This window comes from Mandrillus leucophaeus, unplaced genomic scaffold (assembly GCF_000951045.1).
Source record: "Mandrillus leucophaeus isolate KB7577 unplaced genomic scaffold, Mleu.le_1.0 Scaffold350, whole genome shotgun sequence".
NCBI lineage: Eukaryota > Metazoa > Chordata > Mammalia > Primates > Cercopithecidae > Mandrillus > Mandrillus leucophaeus.
This window is the reverse complement of record NW_012103699.1, coordinates 490,617-515,398: the sequence shown is the minus strand read 5'-3', so window position 1 is coordinate 515,398 and position 24,782 is coordinate 490,617. Positions and strand designations below refer to the sequence as shown.

The 24,782-nt window shown below is 37.4% G+C and overlaps 1 protein-coding gene across 3 annotated transcripts in view; it reads right to left on the bottom strand.

The window, feature by feature from the left end:
* ARID4B (AT rich interactive domain 4B (RBP1-like)) overlaps positions 1-24,782 on the bottom strand; it is a 178,557-nt gene that overhangs the window by 51,946 nt on the left and 101,829 nt on the right. For 2 of the 3 annotated variants that reach the window (XM_011989362.1, XM_011989364.1), the window contains exons 9-17: positions 23,746-23,825; positions 20,475-20,551; positions 18,662-18,816; positions 13,853-13,925; positions 12,394-12,488; positions 10,504-10,601; positions 9,265-9,508; positions 8,440-8,615; positions 2,493-2,753 (exon numbers count right to left, since the gene is read on the bottom strand). In XM_011989362.1, coding sequence (XP_011844752.1) covers positions 2,493-2,753; positions 8,440-8,615; positions 9,265-9,508; positions 10,504-10,601; positions 12,394-12,488; positions 13,853-13,925; positions 18,662-18,816; positions 20,475-20,551; positions 23,746-23,825 — 1,259 coding nt within the window. The remainder of the gene's footprint in view (positions 1-2,492; positions 2,754-8,439; positions 8,616-9,264; positions 9,509-10,503; positions 10,602-12,393; positions 12,489-13,852; positions 13,926-18,661; positions 18,817-20,474; positions 20,552-23,745; positions 23,826-24,782) is intronic. The other variant, XM_011989365.1, reaches the window with a different exon arrangement.

The window sequence follows — 24,782 nt, the reverse complement described above, 5'->3', positions numbered from 1 at the left end:
AGGAAGGAAGGAAGGAGGGAGGGAGGGAAGGAAGGAAGGAAGGAGGGAGGGAGGGAGGGAGGGAGGGAAGGAGGGAAGGAAGCCTTGATTATATATAGTGAAAGTTGGAGAACACCTAAATTCTATCCATTTCTCACAGAATTTCAAATACTTCATAAAGGCCATGAGGAAAAACTGCCTCTACACGTAAACTAGCAAAATAATTAGAAAAACTAAAAAGAGAGGTAAAAGGTGTTGTGACTCTATCTCGTGGGCATTATGTTGTAATTATTCGTTTTTGCTAATCCAAGTATTTCTTTCTAAATTTTTTCTCAAGAGATGGGGTCTCATTCTGGCACTCAGGCTGGAGTACAGTGGCATGATCATAGTTCACTGCAGCCTCGAATTCCTGGGTTCAAGCGATCCTCCCACCTCAGTAGCTGGGACTACAGGCATGCAACACCACACCCAGCTTTTTTCTTCCTAATTTTAAACTAACATATTCTACATTTACATTTATGTCCTAGGCAGAAGTAGAACTCCCTCTACATTTATATTCAGTAAGATAATTTAGTAAGATCAAAATGACTTGAAGTCAAAAATTGGACAAAATATTCTTTTGGTAGCTATATCTGAGATCTCAAGTACCTTCTTTGGAATATATTAATAGCCAGGCCTTCAGGTGAGGAAAATCATGTACTAGAAAGGCAGCATAAGAACCAACAGCTGACACCTATAATCCCAGCACTTTGGGAAGCCGAGGTGGATCACCTGAGGTCAGGAGTTCAAGAAAAGCCTGGACAACATGGCAAAACCCTGTCTCTACTAAAAATACAAAAATTAGCCAAGCACAATGGCAGGCACCTACAATCCTAGCTACTCAGGAGGCTGCAGCACAAGAATCGCTTGAGCCTGGGAGCTGGAAGTTGCAGTGAGCAGAGATCATGCCACTACACTCCAGCCTGGGCAACAGAGCTAGACTCAAAAACCAAAAACAAAAACAAAACACACAAAAAAAGGATCAAGAGGTGAAAGGATAAATTGTGCAGTGTGTTAAAAGTGGTATCTGGAAAAACTTATGTTTCTGGATAACTATCACATCTAAGCTCTGAGGACACATATTCTTAAAATCTAAAACTGTATCCTGATTAGAAATAATAAAGAATGAGCCCAAAACAAAACTTCTGAACATTTCCTCATGACTTAACTTGCTATTTGCTATTTTCTTCCAAGCATCAGAATGGATCAGACTGGTACTTTTCTCAAAATAAGAAAGGTAATCAGATTAGATCATGAGCTTCCTCTTATACAACAGGACAACAAAAAATTTAAGAAACAGAATTTCATATAGTATAATTTATTAAAAACACATGCATGTAAGAATACTATATATTTTCTATGAGTACATTTATATGTATGTGAAAGTAGAATGAAAAGTTAGTAAGGACAGCCTCAAAACTCTCAGAAGTGATTTTCTTTAGGGAAAAGGCATTGTGGGAAGTGATTAAAGAGAATCAAAATTTAATTTGCAACACTCAAAACACAGAATTTGGGATGATGCCTTCCTAATAACTTCCCAAATCACAGAATATAATTTAAGCATAAAGCATGAGAACTGTATTCCTCCTTAAAGACACTAGGTACACCACGAAACCACAACTTAAAACTTCTACGGTTAATCTTTCCAGGTATTTAACTGTCTTACAAGCTACATTTCAAATATAGTATCAGATATTCTAAAATAAATTAAATTATTCTTAAAAGAAAACTGAACGAACAGATCCCAAAACTGGCTTGCCAATTTTGGATAAAATAAAAATACAAAATTTCTTTGGAAAGTCAAAGAAAATTTATCTAAGAAAAATGCTTCAGTCACTGAACACGACTTAAAATCAAATTTCAGTCTTGCCTATCAGTTCCCTAGGGTAGGAGCAGTCAAAAAGTGCATTCTATTTTAGTGAAGCAGGCCTGCTTACATGTTCAACCATATTTTTTCAAAGATACTAATAAATTTCTGAGACTTCTGAATAAGGTTGTAATGCAATAGCTGTTAATAAGGAGATAAGGCTTTCTTTAAATAGCTAATGTTTCCTAGGATTTTAAATCCCTGACTACAGAAGGAAAGAAATGACTTAAGAATACAAAAAAGAGGTTACTGTGGCAATGTAGTTTAAAATGCAAGACAGCAAACAGCCTGATAATTGGTTTGCAGATGTCCAGAAGTTCTGATCATTTCATCAATGTTTTGTCTACTAATCTACATGTAGTACATAAAAATCAAGTGTGTAGACCTCAGTTTTCTAGACACTAGGGATATCTTCCAAGTACTGAAAACATTAATTGTAAGTCACTAAGTGAGGTATTTACATGCTAAAAACTTATGTATTTTTTATAAGGTACTATGACCTCAATTAGAATACTAATAAATCTGTAATCCGTCACTTAAGTTTTTAAATAGAAAAGTATTTTATAATTGTTTTTAGGTAATAATCACTAGCTAAAACTCAAGTTACCTCACATTCCATCCGCAGTAATGCACCAAGTAAAGGACCTCTCCACCTTCGACATCAGAATCTTTAATACTAGCTTCATACATTTTTTGATTTTTCCCTCGTCCATACCGCACTTGGACTTTCATGCCTGGTGGATAGCATTCAAACTCCTCTTCCTCATTGTTGTCATCATCATCTTCATCCTCTTCTTCTTCTTCCTCCTCCTCCTCCTCCTCTTCTGCTTCTTCATCATCTTCTTCTTCTTCTTTATTCGTTTCATCTCTTGAAAGGTTTAAAAAATTGCAGAGTTAATAAAAGACACTTCATAAGTTTTTCAGTTCCAAACCACATATATTGATAAAAGTTGTGGCTGTGATTGTTCCAGGAAAAGCAGGTTCCACGTGTATGAAATTCTCAGAGTTTCATTTTACTATTAAAAATTAAAACTGTAAGACAACCAAGGTTACAGAAAGACACATTCAGAGAAAATGAAGATTCAAAAATAAGTGCAGTAAAAGAAAATTTCCAAAAGTCAGAACAACAGAATTTGTGCCGAACAGCAAGAAGCAAGTATGGTCAACTCTAACAATGTTTTCATGTTTTATTAATAAAAGTGTTTTACATCTCAATTGACAAAAAAAATCATTATACTTCATTGCCATTTTACAACTAAAACTTATTTTTTTCATTCAAATATTTCCAGCCTCAAGATGTTCATTTTTTTAGAGGCAGAGTGTTGCTCTGTCACCCAAGCTGGAGGTCTCAGGATGTTTGAAACAATAATTTTCACTAGCAGATGGCAGTCTTAATAACTTTAAAACATTCTCCATCCGAATTTTCAAATGCTATAATAACTGAAATACTGTTTTAATTTAAACAGAAATATTCTAAAAATGTACTACCAATATCTTATCAGGTTTGTTCTTTCCTTTAAACTTCAACACAACCTCTACTCTCATTACCACAGATTTATTAACATCATCTACAAATCTTCTCAACTTTGATGTTCCAAAGAAATAGACAGATGAAAGGCCAATTACAAGTACATGAAACTAAAAGTCAAACTATTCTAGAAAGAGTATTACATTCTTTTTTTTTTTTTTTTTTTTTTGATAGAGTCTCACTCCTGTCGCTCAGGCTAGAGCGCAATGGCGCGATCTCAGCTCACTGCAACCTCCGCCTCCCAGGTTCAAGCGATTCTCCTGCCTCAGCCTCCCAAGTAGCTGGGATTACAGGCACCCATTACCACGCTCAGCTAATTTTTTGTATATTTAGTAGAGACAGGGTTTCACCATGTTGGTCAGGCTGGTCTCAAACTCCTGACCTCAGGTGATCCGCCCACCTCGGCCTCCCAAAGTGCTGGGATTACAGCCGTGAGCCACCACACCTCGCCTTACATCCATTTTTATCTTCTTAGTACCATGTACTTTCTAAAACTGAGCATTCATATCCTTTCTGTGCTGACCACCAATCTGTATTCAATAAGGTGGAGAAAATCTTCAATTATAAATCTTTCCAAACACTAGATTTATTTTTTTTTAAATTTCAATATGAAATCCAAGGCTACATTTAGTCTGGTTTTATTTGCTGTCCTGTATGTCTGTACTTAAAGACTCCATCACTTTAGGGTTGACAAATGACTAAACATCGTAAGGCAGAACAACCAGATAGTTTAGTATTTAAGCTTTAAAAATTAATGATAATATGTAAAATACATAGATATATTAAAATAAACACTATATTCTATATTAAGACTAATGATTATATATATACATATATTACACCACACACACACATATATTTTTTCTATACATATATATATACACACACACATATATATATATATTTTTCCCCCTTGGAGACACGGTCTCGCTGTGTCACCCAGCTTGGAGTGCAGTGGCCTGATCACGGCTCACTGTGGTCTTGACTTCCTGTGCTCAAATGATCCTTCCACCTCAGCATCCCAAGTAGCTTGGACTATAGGCACATACCACCACACCCAGATAATTTTTTATTTTTGTAGAGACAGGGGTGTCCCTATGTCATTTAGGCTGGTCTTGAACTCCTGGGCTCAAGCAATCTTCACACCTCGGCCTTCCAAAGTGCTGGGATTATAGGTGTGAGCCACTGTGCCTGCCTGATGAATATAATATTTATATTTTAAAAAAACTTCCTCCACTGAAAATTTCAGTTTTATATTGCTATATGCAACCTTTTTAGGGATAATATACTTTATCATTCCTAATTATGTAATTACATAGGCAACAAAAATAATATATAAATAGTGATATAAGCAGTACTATAATGCTTTTTTATTCTCCTTTTCCTTTTGTATAGTGGGGCAGGAGCGTTGGGGGGATGTTTAATAGACCTGTGGAAGTAAGTCCACGTTCACAAAAGTATCAAATGTATCAATTCTGTCTGAACCATGACACAAATTCCTCAAAAATTCTCAAGATTTATTCCTATTTTAAAGACTCAGTTACAGTTAAATACGTATTTAAAAAACTGAAACCTTCATGAAACCAGCTATAATCTGAGATATACATATATACTATACATATATATGTACACACACACACACATATATATATATATTTTTTTGAGACAGTCTCTCACTCTGTTGCCCAGGCTAGAGAACAGTGGCATGATCTCAGCTCACTGCAACCTCCACCTCCCAGGTTCAACCAATTCTCCTGCTTCAGCTTTCCAAGTAGCTGGGACTACATGCTACCATGCTCAGCTGATTTTTTGTATTTTTAGTAGAGATGGGGTTTCGCCGTGTTGGCCAGGCTGGTCTCGAACTCCTGACCTCAGGTGATATGCCTGCCTGGGCCTCCCAAAGTGCTGGGATTACAGGCATGAGCCACCGCACCCAGCCTGAGATTAAAATATTAGCAATGCTATTGAAAATACCTTAATATTTCTATTATGAAAAAGTAATTTTATTAAGGCTAAAATATCTAAAAAATTAACAGAAATGGCATTATCAATGATAAATCATTATGAGGAATTTTATTTTTATAGCAAACTAAATCTTTTTTTTGAAAGAATACTTGCCTAAGTCATAAGACTCTATTTTTGCATACTGGGGAAAAGAAGCATATTTTATCGTGGCCACAATAAAAGAGATTTATCATGCACCTCAGAATCATCATATAAAAGTGAGATATAGAATCAAAATTCTAAGTTTTTTGAAATGACGACAAACTCTAAGCTGTATGTTACATCATAGAATACACTGAGTTGATGAGTACAAACAATTCTAAATGCCAACAGCAAGCACAATCATACTTTAAGTGGTAGCCCAGGCAAATTTTCATTCAATCTAAAACAGAAACCCAACACTCTTGTATTAATGAAATCAAACAATCAAAAATTAAAAATACACATTTAATATCACCCTCAGACACAAACTAAATGAAATTCACTTTAATAATACACTGAAGTATAAAGAAAAAAACAACATAATTACTGGCAATCAACCAAAGAAAACTATTCTCCTCTCTAAGACTTCAGTGGAAAATTCAAGACTAATGTGCTAAACCAGATGGAACACAGAATGCCAAGAAAGAGAGCCTCTGAAAGTATAAAATGCAACCAACATACAGGTTAAAAAAATTAAGTTGATGCATACATTACATACATGCATTCACACACACACATACACACGCATTTAAGCTAGTCATATTTTAGAGAAGAATATCTTGGGAAACGAAATGTATCAGCAAGGATTTTCATCTGAATTCAAAAAGAAACATCAAATCTTCCCAACTTGATGTTACACTCTTTACAATGAAACAAAATTTTTTAAAAAGATAGTGTATTAAGTAACTGCTATGGTCAAGGCACTGAACTAGACATTTTACATATATCAACTTCTTCAATCTCCTATATCTGGACAATGGAAGAAGGACACTGAACATTCTTGGTAATAGCCTCTTAGAGAAAGTTTCTATGCCAGAAAAATACCTATATATTAATTATCACTGTAAAATTTTCCCCTGCAACTATCTAATAAAACTCAAAAATCAATTATAGTAAGCCCCTCTTATCTGCAGGGGATACATTCCAAGATCCCCAGTGGATGCCTGAAACCGTGGATAGTATCAAACCTTATATATACTATGTTTTTTCCTATACATACATACCTCTGATAAAGTTTAATTTATTAATTAGGCACAGCATGAGATAAGCAATGACTAATAACATAAAGCAATTATAATATGCTATAATAACAGTTATGTGAATATGGTCTTGTCTCACTCTCTCAAAATACTTTATTGCACTGTACTCACCTGTTTTCAGACCACAGTTGACCACAGGTAACTGAAACTGTGGAAAAGCAGGGAGTACTGTATAAACAGTCCCAACTGCAATGCTTCTAAAAAATATCTACCAAACTTGGGCAGTCACATTAGGAAAATTTTAGTTTGAGGTATGCATATACTAATAAATATCTGTAGTACATAAAAATCCATATAATTATAGAGTTAAAGGGGTTACTAAAAACCTACAAAATAGTTTATTCTATAAAATAAGCAGAAGCATCAACTTAAAAAATTAAGTAACAAAGAAAAAATACAGACTTATCACAGTGCCTTGCAAACAGCAGATGTTCCAGAAACATCTGTAGATTTAAAAATCCGATTTTTTGGTAAAAAGCTGAATCTTTATTAAGATTCTTATCAAAATGATCTTCTTTAAACATACACTTCTACACACAGAAATATAACAAAGTATAATCAACAAATATTTAGGATTTTTTTCTTCCATGTTTGTCTGTATGGTGCCACCAATATTTCAGAACTCTGATCAATCAAAAGATTTTAGGCAAAAAGCTGAAATCTGTACCAAATTTCTTAATACCTGAAATAGTCTCCAACAGCAGTAAGGCATACTTCAAATATATATTTTTATACACAAAAATACAACAAAGTATAATAAACACTTTTTACTATATTCATATAAGCCCCATTTTTTCATTTTCCCCTTCCCTATTCATCTGCATACTGTGGCCAAATGTCAGTACGCTAAATGAGTTTTTTGGTTTTTTTTGAGAAAGAGTCTCGCTCTGTCCCCCAGGCTGGAGTGCAGTGGTACGATCTCAGCTCACTGCAACCTCTGCCTCCCGGGTTCAAGACATTCTCCTGCCTCACCCTCCCGAGTAGCTGGGATTATGGGCACATGACACCACTCTTGACTTTTTAGTATTTTTAGAAGAGACAGGGTTTCACCATGTTGGCCAGGCTGGTCTTGAAATCCTGACATCAAGTGATCTGCTGCCTTGGCCTCCCAAAGTGCTGGGATTACAGGCATGAATCATCGCAGCTGGCCTGCTAAATGATTTTTTTTTAAAAGTTCATTGTACTTATTTAAATGAGACACTAACAGAGATGTTTATATTTTTTAAGCCTCAGAAAAAAGATTCAATGCCAAAGATTATCTATAAAATCCAGGGTCCACTAGTAGTGCATAAATTACATTGTCAAATAATTCATCATTCCAAAGTGACTAAAACAAACAAATGCTACTATCACATAAGATAGAACATACAATTTTTGGCCTTTTAAACCCTTAGTATTTTTCCACTCTTGCTTTTGCTTAAGAAATAAATACAACTCACAGAATCTACAGCCAACATACAATCTATAAAACACGGACATAGCCCGAAGTCTATATTATCAAGTAATTCAGCAGACCTAAAAAGTACTTTGCTCTAGCTAAAAATTTTATCAATTTCCATGATGAGAGCAAGAGGAATGGATCAAAAGTATGATCTTTCTCTACAAATTTCTATCGGTAGGGTCTCTGAAAGAAGTGAATGCTATTTAATCAATAAATGCCAATCACTCTATTATTTAATATTTTGTCAATTAATTTAGATTCATACATATAGACACACAAACAGAAAATGATACGAATCCATCAAGCTGAAATGCATCGTAACCAAAAACAATTTTCTTACCCAGATTTTGCTTTTTCTTCCTCAGCTTCTACCTTTATGTTGAGGGATTCATCTACCCTAGTTGTGTCATCATCTTTGTCGTCCACATTTTCATTTTCTTCCGGTTTTTTAATGTTAACTTCTTTTTCCTGATCAGAATGTGTAGGTATAGGTTCTAATAAATTCTTTTTACTTCCCTAGAAAAAGATCAAAGGAAAGAAACCAACAAAAGTAAAAAAAGTAAATATTTTCTTTTTTTTTTTTTGAGGCCGAGTCTCGCTCTGTCACCCAGGCTGGAGTGCAGTGGCCGGATCTCAGCTCACTGCAAGCTCCGCCTCCCGGGTTCCCGCCATTCTCCTGCCTCCCGAGTAGCTGGGACTACAGGCACCCGCCACCTCGCCCGGCTAGTTTTTTGTATTTTTTAGTAGAGACAGGGTTTCATTGTGTTAGCCAGGATGGTCTCGATCTCCTGACCTCGTGATCCGCCCGTCTCGGCCTCCCAAAGTGCTGGGATTACAGGCTTGAGCCACCGCGCCCGGCCTAAAAAAGTAAAAATTTTCAACCTACATCCATGGTTTATCTCTTAGCAACAGGAGGTAACAACCAATTCTAATATTAAAAGTTACAAATTACTTTTAAGAAACTCCTGCTATTTTAAAGCACTAGACAAAAATAGCTAACAGCTATTTTGAAGCTATTATGATAAAAATTATACAAAAGTAGCACTCAATGAAGAAAATAAATAATAAAAAGTAATATTATATAATATATTGATTTTGGAACTTTACAGAGGATATGGAAAATATACCAAAGAAAGCAAAGGACAATTAACAATATCTGATTTACCAGAGAGGGCTTAATATTTTCTTTTCTTTCAATTTCATCCTCAATAGGCTTTTCTTCTTTTGGTATTATATTCCTCTCCTCCTCCATCTTTATTTCTTTGATCTCTGTTTCATTTTCCTCCTTAACTTTTACTTCTTTTACATTTTCACACTCCTTACATTGCTTGTTAACAACTTTCTCTGGCAATGCCATCTGAAATTCAATGTTGGCTGATCTGCAGTACTCCTCAAAACCATATAAGTATCTGGAAACATGAAGAGAAATTACATTTGGTGAAAACATTTCAAAATGTAACTACAGAGTTACTTTTAATGTGTATTCATTTCTTTTGTCTAAACTCTCAGATATTGGGCCATGTTAACATTCTAATTTATTCTAGTTGTTTCTAATCTTTTCAATGCAAACAAAAAATTTCATCAAAAAATTCATTTAAAAAACTGTGCTCAGAGTCATAACAATAACAGCTATTAATAGTATTAATAACAGCATCTATTTGTTGCACATTTCTTATGTGTGAGGCTGGACCCCCTAGTAAATCTCATTTAGTCACTACAGTAATCTTGGGGCATGCAGCAGCATCCTTTTTTTTTTTGAGACAGAGTCTCACTCTGTTGCTCAGGCTGAAGTGCAGTGACACGATCTCAGCTCACTGCAACCTCCACCTCCTGGGTTCAAGCAGTTCTCCTGCCTCAGCCTCCTGAGTATCTGGGACTACAGGTGTGAACCACTATGCCAGGGTATTTTTTGTATTTTTAGTGGAGACAAGGTTTTGTCATGCTGGCCAGGCTGGTCTTGAACTCCTGACCTCAAGTGATCTGCCCGCCTCAGCTTCCCAAAGTACTGGAATTACAGGTGTGAGCCACCGTGCCTGGTCAAGCATTCCATTTTACAAACGAGGAAACTGAGGCTTAGGAGAACAAATAACTGGCCCAAGGGCATAAACAGCTAACAATTGGCAGAACTAGCATTCAAATGTGGATTTACTTGACTTTAGAATATTAGCTTTTTAACCTCTATGAAGTACTTGACAAATGTACTTAGCCACAAAAACTTTCTTTACAGAATTTCTCATAGATCTAACTATTCACAAAATACACTTTAGAAAATGCTATCACAGAATGACTACTCTAGTAAAATTTTCTGATTTCTTTAAAGAAACAGCCTCAGTTAAAAGGTAAATTTCATCCTGCTTTCTCGGTAAAAATACTGAAGATAATCATATCAATTATACTAACTTACTTTTTATAAGCACATTTAACATTGTATCCTGCAGCTGAATTTAAGACAGGGATTCCAAGATCTTGGTAGACTTGTTTCCAAACAGCTCCACTTTCAATCTAATGGACAAAGTGAAACAAAAACTCTTAAAACATGTTAATGTAATAACATTTTGATAGATACAGTATATATGAGTATATTTTTATATTTATTGGTTCTAGTCTCAAAAGAATTTTTAGAAACTTGATAAATTCTAAATTTGGTTTAAAAATAAAGGTTTTAGTACTCTAACAAATATCAGAAAATTATAAATGTTGAAATATTAGGCCATTTGACATTCTGTTTTTTTCTTTTTGAAGACAGGATCTCATTCTATTGCCTAGGCTAAAGTGCAGCAACATTGGCACAAACACAGCTCACTGCAGCCCTGAACTTCTGGGCTCAAGGGATCTTCCTGCTTCAGCAACCCAAGTAGCTGGGACTAGGCGCACACCACCACATCTGGCTAATTTTAAAATGTTTTTTTGTAGAGATGGAGTCTCACCATGTTGCCCAGACGGGTCTCAAACTCCTGGGCTCCAGCAATCCTCTGGCCTTAGCCTCCCAAAGTGCTGAGATTACAGGCATGAGTCACCATAACTGGTCCCATTTGACTTTTAAATAAACCCAGTTATGGGAAATGGAAAAATATTCAGGCTCTTTAATCAAAATTTTTAACAAAGAAACGGAGACAAACATTTTCAAAGGATTTATTATTTCCCATAAAATATACAGGCTAATAAATGAAAGCAGTTCTACAAAAATTTGTATTTTATCCCATAGAATACTCACAATTGGATACTTTTATTTATTTATTTATTTTTTGAGACGGAGTCTCGCTCTGTTGCCCAGGCTGGAATGCAGTGGCGCGATCTCGGCTCGCTGCAAGCTCTGCCTCCCAGGTTCACACCATTCTCTTGCCTCAGCTTCACGAGTAGCTGGGACTGCAGGCACCCACCACCACGCCTGGCTAATTTTTTGTATTTTCAGTAAAGACGGGGTTTCACCATGTTAGCCAGGATGGTCTCGATCTCCTGACCTCGTGATCCGCCCGCCTCGGCCTCCCAAAGTGCTGGGATTACAGGCGTGAGCCACCGCGCCCAGTCTGGGTAAGTATTGTACATCAAGTCAACCTTAAAAAAATTTCTTCAGATCAGTTCAACAAACATTTCCTGCCTTAATCCCTTTATATTATTAAAGGGATTAAGAATATAAACAATATTAAGACAGATCCTTGCTCTTAAGGAGCACACTGTCTAGTGAAAAAGAGACACAGGAAGGATTTCCACCAATATGACTGTGCTGTGATTCAGATTAAAAAAAGGAGGTTTATGAAAGTTTGACCAATTTAACAGTAATCAGAAAGCTCACATGAAAAAAATCTTTTATTTTTTTTTTTTTTTGAGACAGTCTCATTCTGTCACCCAGGCTGGAGTGCAGTGCAGCGGTGCAATCTTGGCTCACTGCAATCTCTGCCTCCTGTGTTCAAGTGATTCTCGTGCCTTAGCCTGCCATGTAGCTGGGATTACAAGTGTGCATCACCACGACTGGCTGATTTTTGTATTTTTTGTAGAGATGGGGTTTTGCTATGTTGGCCAGGCTGTTCTCAAACTCCTGGCCTAAAGGGATCTACCCGCCTCAGCCTCCCAAAGTGTTAGGGTTGCAGGCATGAGCCACCATGCCTGACCTAAAAAATCTTTAAAATTTAAATTTTGTCTGAGAAGGCTAGCTGTACTTTCCACTTTATTTTCTTCTTAGGATTTTACTGAAAAACTTTTTTGTTGTTTAGAAAAACAATTTCAGAGATAGCAGATACCTGAGAAAACATGTTACATGAAAAAGATGTTTTTTCAGTTTGACTACAGTACTCACATTATCAAATCCTCCAAGTTTGTGTACAAGTCTGAATAACTTAAAAAGATTCAAATTTCGATATCCAAGTACAGGTCGTTTGTTAATAGGTGTACCTGTTACAGAAAATACAAACTATATTAGATCCACACTACATTTTTAATTTAAAATTTCAAAAGATTCAAATAATACCACTGAGTATTTATAGTATTTTATATATATATATATATATGAGAAATTATCTTGTTAATCAAAGACATGATATCTACACATAAACAAGCCCATGGCCACTTTAAATTTTTTCACATAACCAGATTTTTGAAACCTTTTATTTTCATTCTCTCATACTTTCTTCCCTCTGCTGAGCAAGTAAATAAATACTAGACAACTGCTTCCCAATGAGAGTTGCTTTTATGGCATTTTCTTTGTATTCTACCAACTTACTACTACTCTAAAAAAGCTACAGGTTTGTTTGTTTGTTTGTTTCATTCTAACACAAGAAAACGCAAGGCAAGGATGCTAAATCGAACAAACCATGAGAAAGTGGTAGAGAAGATAACAAGGTGGGGTACAATGCCTCATATGGCCATTTCTGCAAAATATATGACTGGCTTAATCATATTTTTTCACTCTTCTCTAGTATTAGATTTCATTCATTTTCTTTGCCTTTTCATTTATCTTATACAAGAGCCTATCAAACAGCATACTTCTTAGGCCAACCCTCCATTCGTGTAAAGAAATAATACAAGAATCAAAGACATTTTATATTGAAAAATGAAAAGATACTTATATTGTGTTAGGCATTATCATTTACGAAAACAAAAGATGACAAACAGCCAGTTTCTACTCATCAGCATTACAATCAGGGATTTAAAAAACATTCAATTCCCAGAGTATTGTGGTGTTTCTAAACACTAATCATTCATTTTGCCCTTCCCTTCCAGCTAGAAAGTCTCTCCTTACTCCCTTACAAGCATCTTCCCAGAAAATAAGAAAGTAGACTCTGACCAAGAAGATAAACTCGAGAACAACAGTGTTGAGGTTACGGAAGGATTAGTTCATTACCCTAAGTTATTCTTCTTCCTTCAATCCTTGCATGGCCTTAGCAGCTTTTGGCAGATTAAATAAGCTGAGCCAAGGCTCACTCTGAGACTGTCACACTTTCTTCTCTATTTCTGGCCTAATTCCCATTTTGCTACTGTTCTTTAGGGTCCCATGGATAGGTAAGGGGATTGGCAGGATAGGGTAATAAGCGCATTTATGTGTCCACAGCCACAATATCTGTCAAAAAGCTATCAAATTCCTCATTCTACTTGTTACATGACAGGTGCTATGCTAGATGTTGGTGATATCAGAGCCAAAAAGACAGCCATAATTACTGATGACATAAAGTTCAGTAAACAAAATTCTATTCTTATTTTTAGGATACTAATTATATGTCCAAAACTTACCACGTTAAGGATAAATAAAAAATACTCACCTCTGTCCTCCATAAATTTGTACAACTGCTGAAGAAAGTTCTCCCTTTCTTCTGGAAATGGTTCTATTTCTTCCTAATTTTAATCACAGAAGAATATTATTTTCTTCAATTAAGCATTTTAATAAAACAAGCAGACTTCTTACCAACAGCGAAGACTAGAGTTCGTTAAAATACTTCAAAGGCTTTTTACCTAATCAAAATTATTCTTTTAACACTAAGCTGTTCAAAACCAGGTAAGTCTAGACATTTTATGTTTTATAGAAGAATATGTCTTAAAAAATATCTCAATAGTTAGAATCCCCACAGTAAAAACTCCCATATGAGAAAAGGGACTAGCAAGATTGTTCGTGTTTGTTTGTTTTTAACCATATCAGAGATCTATTTTTCAAATCAGGGTCACAGGTTCAAGAATACCTACTCTCAACTTATGCAAAACTGGGTCAGGGTTAAACACCAAAACTAACTCTATTATTGCTCCTCAAGGAAATATAAAAGTATGGGTCCCATTAGCTAGCTGTAAGTGCAAGTATCCTTCATTTTATGCAGCCCCAATGTATATACTTCAAGCTTACATAATCAGTAAAGTGGGGAACAAACTTGATCTACAATACCTGAAGATTCAGACTTAGAGAAATCTTCAAGTAATAAAATAGTTCCCTGATTTATCAATTACAAGGGAGGGACTAGCTTCTCGCTGCTGTGGCCAAGGGCTGTGGCAGCAGGAAGCTGGTCCTGAAGCAACCTGCAAGGAGCAGGGTAGTAGGTAAGACTGAGGAACTCATCAATTCAATGACTTTCATCCATTCAACAAACACTTGAGCACCTGTAAGTGTAGGCATTATGCTAGGTGCTAAATCAAATAAAAGAAAAATAAGCTATGGAGCCTGCCATTACAGAACATGATTAGGAGTAACTGCAGAGAAAATGATTCCAAACATACAGCTACGCTTTACAGTTACTCTGGCTTAAATATACATATTTGTAATAGTAAAAGTTAGGATATTCAACTGGTAATCTAAATAAATCAAAATATAGCATTTTTAAATTTGGAAAATCATGTGCCTAATGCCACTGCTTTAGCGAGATTGTCTTTTTACTTTAAAAGCCAGTACAAGAAAGAAAGGTATTTTTTTTTAAAGCCCATGTTGATAAACTATTAGGTTTAAATAAATAAATAATAAAAATAAATGACAACCATTAATTTGCTAATGATGAATCTGTATTTCTCAATTTAAACACACTCCATACATTCAGGTTTTGGTAAGGAGATCAAATTCAAATCTAAAGACACCTATTTTCTAGATGTTATCTTAAATGTTCCCATGGTAAAATATTTAACTTTAACAAACAGCCCAATTTATTTCTATTCCAAAAACGTTTAAGGTAAGCTTTTAACTCAAGAAAATGTTTACACTAAACTGCAGATTTGCTTTTACAAAAACACTTGTGAAAACACTAAGCACCAAAAGGTTTGGTAGCTATTTATCATTTGTTATATTTTACACACTATGACAGACACTCAAGTATGAATACGAGTAAGACAGCATTCCTAACTTTAAGGAACTTACAAATTTGTGGGGGAGAAAAAATAGACAACAAATATACAACAAAAATATGTGTAAGGAACAGTAGTAGGGTTTTTTGTTTGGTTGGTTGGTTTTTGAGACAAAGTCTTGCTCTGTCGCCCAGGCTGGAGTGCAGTGGTGTGATCTTGGCTCACTGCAACCTCCGATTCCTGGGTTCAAGCAATTCTGCTGCCTCAGCCTCCCAAGTAGCTGGGATAACAGGTACCCGCCACCACGCCCAGCTAATTTTTTATTTTTTATTTTTTAGACGGAGTCTTGCTCTGTCACCCAGGCTGGAGTGCAGTGGCGTGATCACCGCTCACTGCAAGCTCCACCTCCCAGGTTCACACCATTCTCTTGCCTCAGTCCCCTGAGTAGCTGGGAGAACAGGCATCCACCACCATGCCCAGCTAATTTTTTTGTATTTTTAGTAAAAGACAGGGTTTCACCGTGTTAGCCAGGATGGTCTCGATCTCCTGACCTCAGGTGATCTGCCCACCTTGGTCTACCAAAGTGCTGGGATTACAGGTGTGAGCCACCACACCCGGCCATACCCAGCTCATTTTTGTATTTTTAGTGGAGATGGGGTTTCACCATGTTGGCCAGACTGGTCTCAAACTCCTGACTTCAGGTGATCTGCTCGCGTCAGCTTCCCAAAGTGCTGGGATTACAGGCGTGAGCCACCATGCCCAGCCAGGAGCAGTAGTAGTTTAGACTAGCAAATGAAGTGATGTTTTCCTGAGGTGACAGAGGTGATGGTTCACAGGTTTCTCTTTACAGAGATGGCACCTAAGTAGGGTTCTGAAAACTGAACAGGAATATGCCATGCTGACTAAGGAAGGAGGGGAAGGAAAAGGTGGTGCCTACAGAGGTACTAGTGTATGCAAAAGTGAGGAGCAGCAATATATGTAATTTCACATTGCTATAGCATAAAGTTCAAGGGAAAGGGCATAGAAAGGGAAATGATGAGAAAAAATTGAGGCAGGAATTAGACTATAAAGGAGATTCTATATGAAAGCTTAACTTTTACAGTGACAAAAAGCTACTCAGGAGGTTTTTAGCAGCAAGGGAATGATTGCTCATTTTAGCAATTTAAATAGAAAGCAGTCAGGGAGAAGACTGAAGCAGGGAAATTTCTACATTACACACTGTCATTACAGATCACTATACCCTAAAATATAACCTCCAAAACAATCTCATTTCATTAACAGTTTACTACAGTTAAAAGGCAGAATTTCTTTTTTTTTTTTTTTTTGAGACAAAGTCTCGCTCTGTCGCCCAAACTGGAGCACAGTGGCCGGATCTCAGCTCACTGCAAGCTCCACCTTTCGGGTTTACGCCATTCTCCTGCCTCAGCCTCCTGAGTAGCTGGGACTACAGGCGACCGCCACCTCGCCCGGCTAGTTTTTTTTTTTGTATTTTTTAGTAGAGACGGGGTTTCGCCAGGTTAGCCAGGATGGTCTCAATCTTCTGACCTTGTGATCCGCCCGTCTCGGCCTCCCAAAGTGCTGGGATTACAGGCTTGAGCCACAGCGCCCGGCCAAAAGGCAGAATTTCATAACTTATCTAAAATACTACATACTGACAAATAAATTTACTAAACACATTAAATACATTTCATTTCATGGTCAAATATAGTAGCCTTCACTATCTGCACCACTCATTAACTTTTATGAAGCTGTTCAGCAAACCATTAAAGAGTACCTTGTCACTGCCAGACCTAAAGCACCAGTTACAATAAAATCCAAAATTTGAGCTCTTTGATCCACATACAACCAGATGTCTTATTTATGATCTCATTAGAACTATCTACCCATTTGTCTTAGATAAAATGATTCAAGATTCTCTGAATCAAAGAGATATTGATCTTTACTTTTCTGCTTTTTCTTCTTTCTTTTTTTTTTTTTGAGACAGGGTCTCACACTGTCACCTGGGCGGGAGTGCAATGGCGCAATCTCGGCTCCCTGCAACCTCCACCTCCTGGGTTCAAGCAGTTCTACTGCCTCAGCCTCCCGACTAGCTGGGATTACAGGTGTCCACCACCACACCTGGCTAATTATTTTCTATTTTTAGTAGACACGGGGTTTCACCATGTTGCCAAGCTGGCCTTGAACTCCTGATCTCGTGATCTGCCCATCTCGGCCTCACAAAGTGCTAGGATTACTCATCCCACCATGAGCCACAGCGCCCCACCTGATTTTTCTTTTAAATATTAAATGAAAGATGTATTTTATAGTTTTTTGGGTAAATCAATAAAATATGGAGATGTAAACATTTCATGAGGTGACAGCTGTCTACATGGTAATAAAAAGCATTTTAAAGTATTAGGTAAGTAGGTTTGTTTTTTTTTTTTAATAAGACAGGTTCTTGCTCTGTCACCCAGGATGTAGGGCAATGGTCAATTCATGGCTCATTGCAACCTCTACCTCCAAGGCTCAGACCATCCTCCCAACACAGCCTCCTCAGTAGCTGGGGCTACAGGAGTGCGCTGACATGCCCTGCTAATTATTTTTATTTTTATTTTTGTTGAGATGGGGTTTTACCATGTTGCCCAGTCTGGTCTCGAACTCCTGAGTTCAAGCGAGCCGCCTGCTTTGGCCTCCCAAAGTGCTAGGATTATGGTTGTGAGGCACTGTGCCTGGCCTAGGTGGATACTTTTTTTTTTTTTTTTTTTTTTGAGATGGAGTCTCACTCTGTCACCCAGGCTGGAGTGCAGTGGCGCGATCTCGGCTCACTGCAAGCTCTGCCTCCCGAGTTTATGACATTCTCCTGCCTCAGCCTTCCGAGTAGCTGGGACTACAGGCGCTTGCCACCATGCCCGTCTAATTTTTTGTATTTTTAGTAGAGACGGGGTTTCACCATGTTAGCCAGGATGGTCTCGATCTCCTGACCTCGTGATCCACCTGCCTTGGCCTCCCAAAGTGCTGGAATTACAGGTGTGAGCCACCGCACCTGGCCTGGTAGATACCTTCTTAATCATCTCATAAACCAAAAGCATGGGAAGACTAAGACATCTTTTGAGGTTATTAGGATAATCAGACTTAATATTTTTAATTTCACAAGGTCATACATCTAAAGTAACCAAGTAAACTACCTGATTATGAGTATCACAAATACAAGATTATGAAATATTTCTCATACTAAAAATACTTATCTGATTAATGACTTAATACCAAATCCTAACTCACAAGGGAAACCCAACTGTTATTTATAATTTTAAAAGGTATCAGCTGTTTTCACTTACCTCTTCTTCACTGCTATTATCTTCCTTTTCTTTTTCATCATCTTCCTCCTCCTCTTCTTCCTCTGCTTCACTGCTAGAGCTATCTTCTTTCAATTCAGTCTTCCAGTTAGCAGGAATAGTTCTACTTTTGTGAAATTCAAGTGCCTGTTCAAAGGCTGGAAACAGACCATAAGCTATGTGAACTGAAGAAATTAAGACAACTGTTTTCTCAAAAAGTATTAAACACAATAAAGAAACAAAAACTACTGTGCCAATACCACCATTTATTGTTTGCTATGTACCAGAAACTGTGTTAAGTGCTTTTAAACGTAGCAATATATTTAATCCTATCCATCCTATGTATTAGGTAGTCATTTTATAGATGGCAAAACTGCCACCATTGGAAGATTACTTAAGTTCAAATAAATTAAAGAAGAGCAGTTTTATTCTTTTAAACAAAGATTAAGCTTCACTAGTAAAAACCTTTAATACAGGAAATCATGTAATATCTTATGCAATACACAATTATCAAACAGTATTAATACCAGGCACAGAGCCATTAAAATAAATATACAATACCTGAAAATTGACCACACATGATTTTTACATTTTCAGTTAAACTTCAATTAAAACTATGGTAAGAATTACCTTCAACTAAAATTAGCTAGACATGATTACTCTCATTTTACAATATATGGGAATAAATTATATACCAAAAAATCTTGATGATTTTAACCAATCTACATAGCATATTACTGAATTCAAGGAATAAAGGCAAAGAGAAGACAACTATTTACAGTGCCAAAAACCAAGTGACAGATGCAATTACCAAATATTCCTCAAATAAAACTACTGGAGCCTTGTGGTTAAGGATGTACATTCATTAGTGAGAAATACCAAACCAAAATTACTTTGATTCCTCAGCCAGGCGTGATGGCTCATGCCTGTAATCCCAAAGGCGGGCGGACTGCCTGAGCTCAGGAGTTCAAGCCTGGTGAAACTCTGTCTCTACTAAACACACAAAAATTAGGTGGGCATAGTGGTGGGCGCCTATAGTCCCAGCTACTTGGGAGACTGAAGCAGGACAATCTCTTGAACCCGGGAGGTAGAGGTTGCACCAAGCTGAGATTGTACCACTGCACTGCAGCCTGGGCGACAGAACAAGACTCTGTCTCAAAAAAAAAAAACAAACAAAGTTACTTTGATTCCTTTCTTCTACCATTCCCAGAAACCAGTATTTTATTTACCAGGCAAAAACCAGATTATAGGAATAGCTGACTACATAGTTCGCTCCCATTATTCTAGATTATTATGCCTGACTATAAGCTAAAAAAAAAAAGGAAAAAAAAGGAAACTTATGGCTGGGTATAGCGGCTCATGCCTGTAATTCTAACACTTTGGGAGACCAAGGCGGGTGGACTGCCTGAGCTCAGGAGTTCGAAACCAGCCTGGGCAACACGGTGAAACCCCATCTCTATTAAAATAACAAAAAATTAGCCGAGCATGACGGCATGTGCCTTAGTCCCAGTTACTCAGGAGGCTGAGGCAACAGAATTGCTTGAACCTGGGAGGCAGAGGTTGCGGTGAGCCGAGATTGCGCCACACTCCAGCCTGGGCGACAGAGCAAGACTCTGTCTCCAGAAAAAAAAAAAAAAAGGAAACTTATAACACAGAAGACACATGGGTTTATAAAAATAAAGGTCACAAGGAACCAAATATAACCATAAGAACGTAATTTTTAAAAAAAATTTTAAAGAGCAAAAAAAAATTTAATCTTCAAAAACACTTTAGCAGTTTTTACAGTACTTGTAATTTATTCTAAGATTATCCTTACCTTGTTTTAATACAGCATCAGGCTTTGGTGCAGTGTCACTAGTAATTTCATGGACATCTTTTCTTGGAACTGAAGTACTATATATTATTTTTCATTACAAAAGAAGAAAAAAACCCAAAATATGACTAAGATTAATTAAGAATCCAGATGATTACATATCACAGAAAGATACTGAAAATATGAGAATGTTGACATTTACAATAAAAGTGACTGCACACAGAGTAGCAAGTCAAAAATAACATAAAAGACAGGATGTTAAAATATGTAATCATCTACAGAAGGATCCTACCATAAGAGATACTTAAAAACACCAATGTGTTCCCAAATACCAGAGTCCCCTGCCTAAATGCAACACTGAAAATTATTTTGATTTTTGTTGTTGTTTTTTTTTTGGTTTTTTTTTGAGACAGGGTCTCACTCTGTCATCCAGACTAGAGTGCAGTGGCACAATCTTGGCTCACCACAACCTCTACTTCCACCTCCCAGGCTCAAGCGGATTCTCCTGCCTCAGCCTCCTGAGTAGCTGGGATTACAGGCACATGCCACTACCACCCGACTAATTTTTGTATTTTTAGTAAAGACAGGGTTTCACCATGTTGGACAGGTTGGTCTTGAACTCCTGACCTCAACTGATCCACCCACCTTGGCCTCCCAAAGTGCTGGGATGATAGGTATGAGCCACCATGCCCAGCCAAAAATGATTTATGGCAATATAATGATAAAATATTTGGGGCCAGGCATGGTGATTCATGCCTGTAATCCCAACACTTTGGGAGGTCAAGGTGGGAGGATTGCTTCATGCCAAAGTTCAAGACCAGGATGGGTAACATAGTGAGACCCAGTCTCCACAGACAAACTAAAAAAGTAAGAAAAGAATTAGCCAGGAGTGGTGGCATGTGCCTGTAGTCCCAGCTACTCGGGAGGCTGAGGCAGGGAGCTGAGCTGGAAACCCAGTGCAGGGTTACAGTAAGCTATGATCGTGCCACTGCACTCTAGAGTAGGCAACAGAGCAAGATCCCATCTCTTAAAAAAAAGGTTGAGCTGGGTGCAGTGGTTCACACCTGTAAACCCAGCACTTTGGGAAACTGAGGCGGGTGGATCACATGGGGTCAGGAGTTCAAAATACAAAAATACAAAATTAGCTGGGCATGGTGGTGCATGCCTGTAGTCCCACCTACTCGAGAAGTTGAGGTACGAGAATCGCTTGAAAGAGGCAGAGGTTGCAGTGAGCTGAGATTGTGCCATTGCACTCCAGCCTGGGCAACAAGAGTGAAACTCCGTTATCAAAAAAAGTAAATAAAATAAAATAAATAAATAAAGGCTGGACACAGTGGCTCACAACTGTAATCCCAACACTTTGGGGGGCCAAAGTGGGCAGATCACTTGAGCTCAGGAGTTCAAGAACAGCCTAGGCAATATGGCAAAAAAAAAACCTACAAAAATTTGCCGAGCATGGTGGCACACACCTGTAGTTTTAGCTACTTGGGAGGTTGCCAGAATACTACAGTTGCAGTTGCCATACTGTACATCAGATCCTGTACGTTTTATTCATCTTACAAATAAAAGTTTGTGTCCTTTTACTAACGTTTTCCCATTTTCCCTACCCCCCAATAATTTAATATCAAGTCAGTATTCAATTTCAGAGCTCAAATTCCTCCGATTATCTCAATTTTGTTAAAGTGGGTTCTACATATTGTTTTTTGTTGTTGTTGTTGTTTTGAGATGGAGTCTTGTTCTTGTCGCCCAGGCTAGAGCACAGTGGCATTATTTCTGCTCACTGCACCCTCCATCTCCCAGGTTCAAGTGATTTTCCTGCCTCAGACTCCTGAGTAGCTGGGATTACAGGTGCCCACCACCATGCCTGGCTAATTTTGTATTTTTAGTAGAGACAGAGTTTCGCCATGTTGGCCAGGCTGGTCTGGAACTCCTGACCTCATGATCCGCCTGCTCAGACCTCCCAAAGTGCTGGGATTACAGGCATGAGCCACCGTGCCCAGCCTACATACTGTTTTTGAAGCTAACTTTTCAGACTGGGTGCAGAGGCTCATGGCTGTAATCTCAGCACTTTGGGAGGCCAGGACATGTGGATCGCTTGAGCTGAGGAGTTCGAGACCAGCCTAGCCAACATGGTGAAACCCTATCACTACAAAAAAAATACAAAAATAGCCAGGTGTAGTCCCAGCTACTCAAGAGAAGTTGAGGTGAAGGATCACCTGAGCCCAAAGGGTCATGGCTACAGTGAGTCGTGATCATGTCACTGCACTCCAGCCTGGGTGAAAGAGTAAGACCCTCACCAAAAAAAAAATAAATAAATAAAATTAATTAATTAAAGATAAAAATACCTTTCCTGAACTTGAAAATTCAAACACCAAATCTTAAAACATAACGACCTTTTCAAGGTATTTACACCCAATATAATTCTGTATAAAAAATCTGGCTTCTCTAGTCATATAATTCTTAAAGAAAAATAAATCATTTTTTTAACCCTTACCATCCATATACAAGTAACCCATTTTAAACCTCAGACTACTGAAAAAGTTGAATATTATCTAACAGGTATCACTACAACCATTAGACATAACTAGTAGAAGAATCAGAAATTCCTAATTAGACCATCAAGAACAAACCCTAAGGAAATAATGTCAATAAATACATCAATAGGCCGGGCACGATGGCTCACGCCTATAATCCCAGCACTTTGGGAGGCTGAGGTGGGCAGATCACGAGGTCAGGAGTTCGAGACCAGCCTGGACAATACAGTGAAACCCCATCTCTACTAAAAACATAAAAATTAGCCAGGTGTGGTGGCATGCGCCTGTAGTCCCAGTTACTCAGGAGGCTGAGGCAGGAGAATAGCTTGAACCCAGGAGGCGGAGGTTGCAGTGAGTGGAAATTGCACCACTGCACTCCAGCCTAGGTGTCAGAGTGAGACTCCGTCTCAAAAAAACAAAACAAAACAAAAAAATCAATAAAGTAATAAATATGCTAGATATCGCAAATTTGCCTCAAATAACCAGCGATTATGTGGACAAATGTTGACAAATTAGACAGTACTGAGTGTCTAGTTTGGAAAAGATTACCAAAATGAGCAAGGAAAAACATACTACAAGACAACAACACATTAAGATAATATGAAGAACAGTCACTCTGAAACATTCTATATGATAAAAAGTAAAAGCCTAAGGTAACTAATCAATCATTTAACATCCTAATTTAAAATAACAGCATATATTTATAAACTGGTTTTTCAAACCAAGTAAATTATACTTACAATTTTCCATCTTTGAAAGATCGAACAAGAATATTGTCCTTTTTTACAGCAATCTCATCACTACAATCAGGACAAACCACCTTTTAAGAAAAAGGGTGAAGCTATTATAACTAAAAGAACTCATAGTTATGTAAGTACCTACTATTTAAATCCTTTTAAAAAGTGTAAGCTTGAAGTTGAAAAACTAATTTTAGTTTGAGGGTAAACAGGTACACACATATGGAAGCACACACAAGTAATTTTAAATTGGTATCCTACATCCTTCCAGCTGCCTGGATAATCTAGATTTTTTTTTTTTTGGCATAGACATGGCATTGAAAGCAAAAGTACAGCTATGACTAGGATGAAGCTGTGGACGAAGTTCTAGTCAGAAATAGAAAAAAGATAGAGCTAGATCCTTATCTGAAGGGATACATCATGGCTAAGAGAAAAACAATGGTCCAGAATTTCCAGAGCCTTGTAGGCCATATTAATTCTTAGGATAACATCTAACATCTTTGTTGAAAGAATCTGAAACCAGACAATGTCATAATAGATTTTCCTTTTAAAAATCTACTTTGGCTGCTATGAAGAAAATGGACCATGCAAAGGCAACTGTGCAAAGAGACTAAGCTATTATGATCATCTGAGTGAGAGGTAGTGGCTTGGATGTAAAGTGGTGGCAATGGGAAATTAAAGGGATGAGAAATATCCAAGATAATAAGGGAAGTAGAAAGATGAACAAGAAGAGGACGCTTAGTTTTCTGCCTTGTGCAAATAGGTAGATGATAGGGTTATTCACTGTGAAAGAAAAACAACAAAAAAGGGCCAAGTTTGTGCAAGAGGGAAGGGATAAGAAGAGGAGTTTTGGGACTATTAAGTTTTAGGTGGCTAAAAAACATCCAAATGAAGATAGTGAACAGAAAAATCAGGTCTGGAGCAGAGGGTAGAGGACTGGACTCAAGGATATTAATTTGAGAGTCCACAGACTGAATATCGGGGTCTAAAACTTGGGGCTTGTGAGCCAAATCCACTCATTACTTTTCTCTGATGAGCTA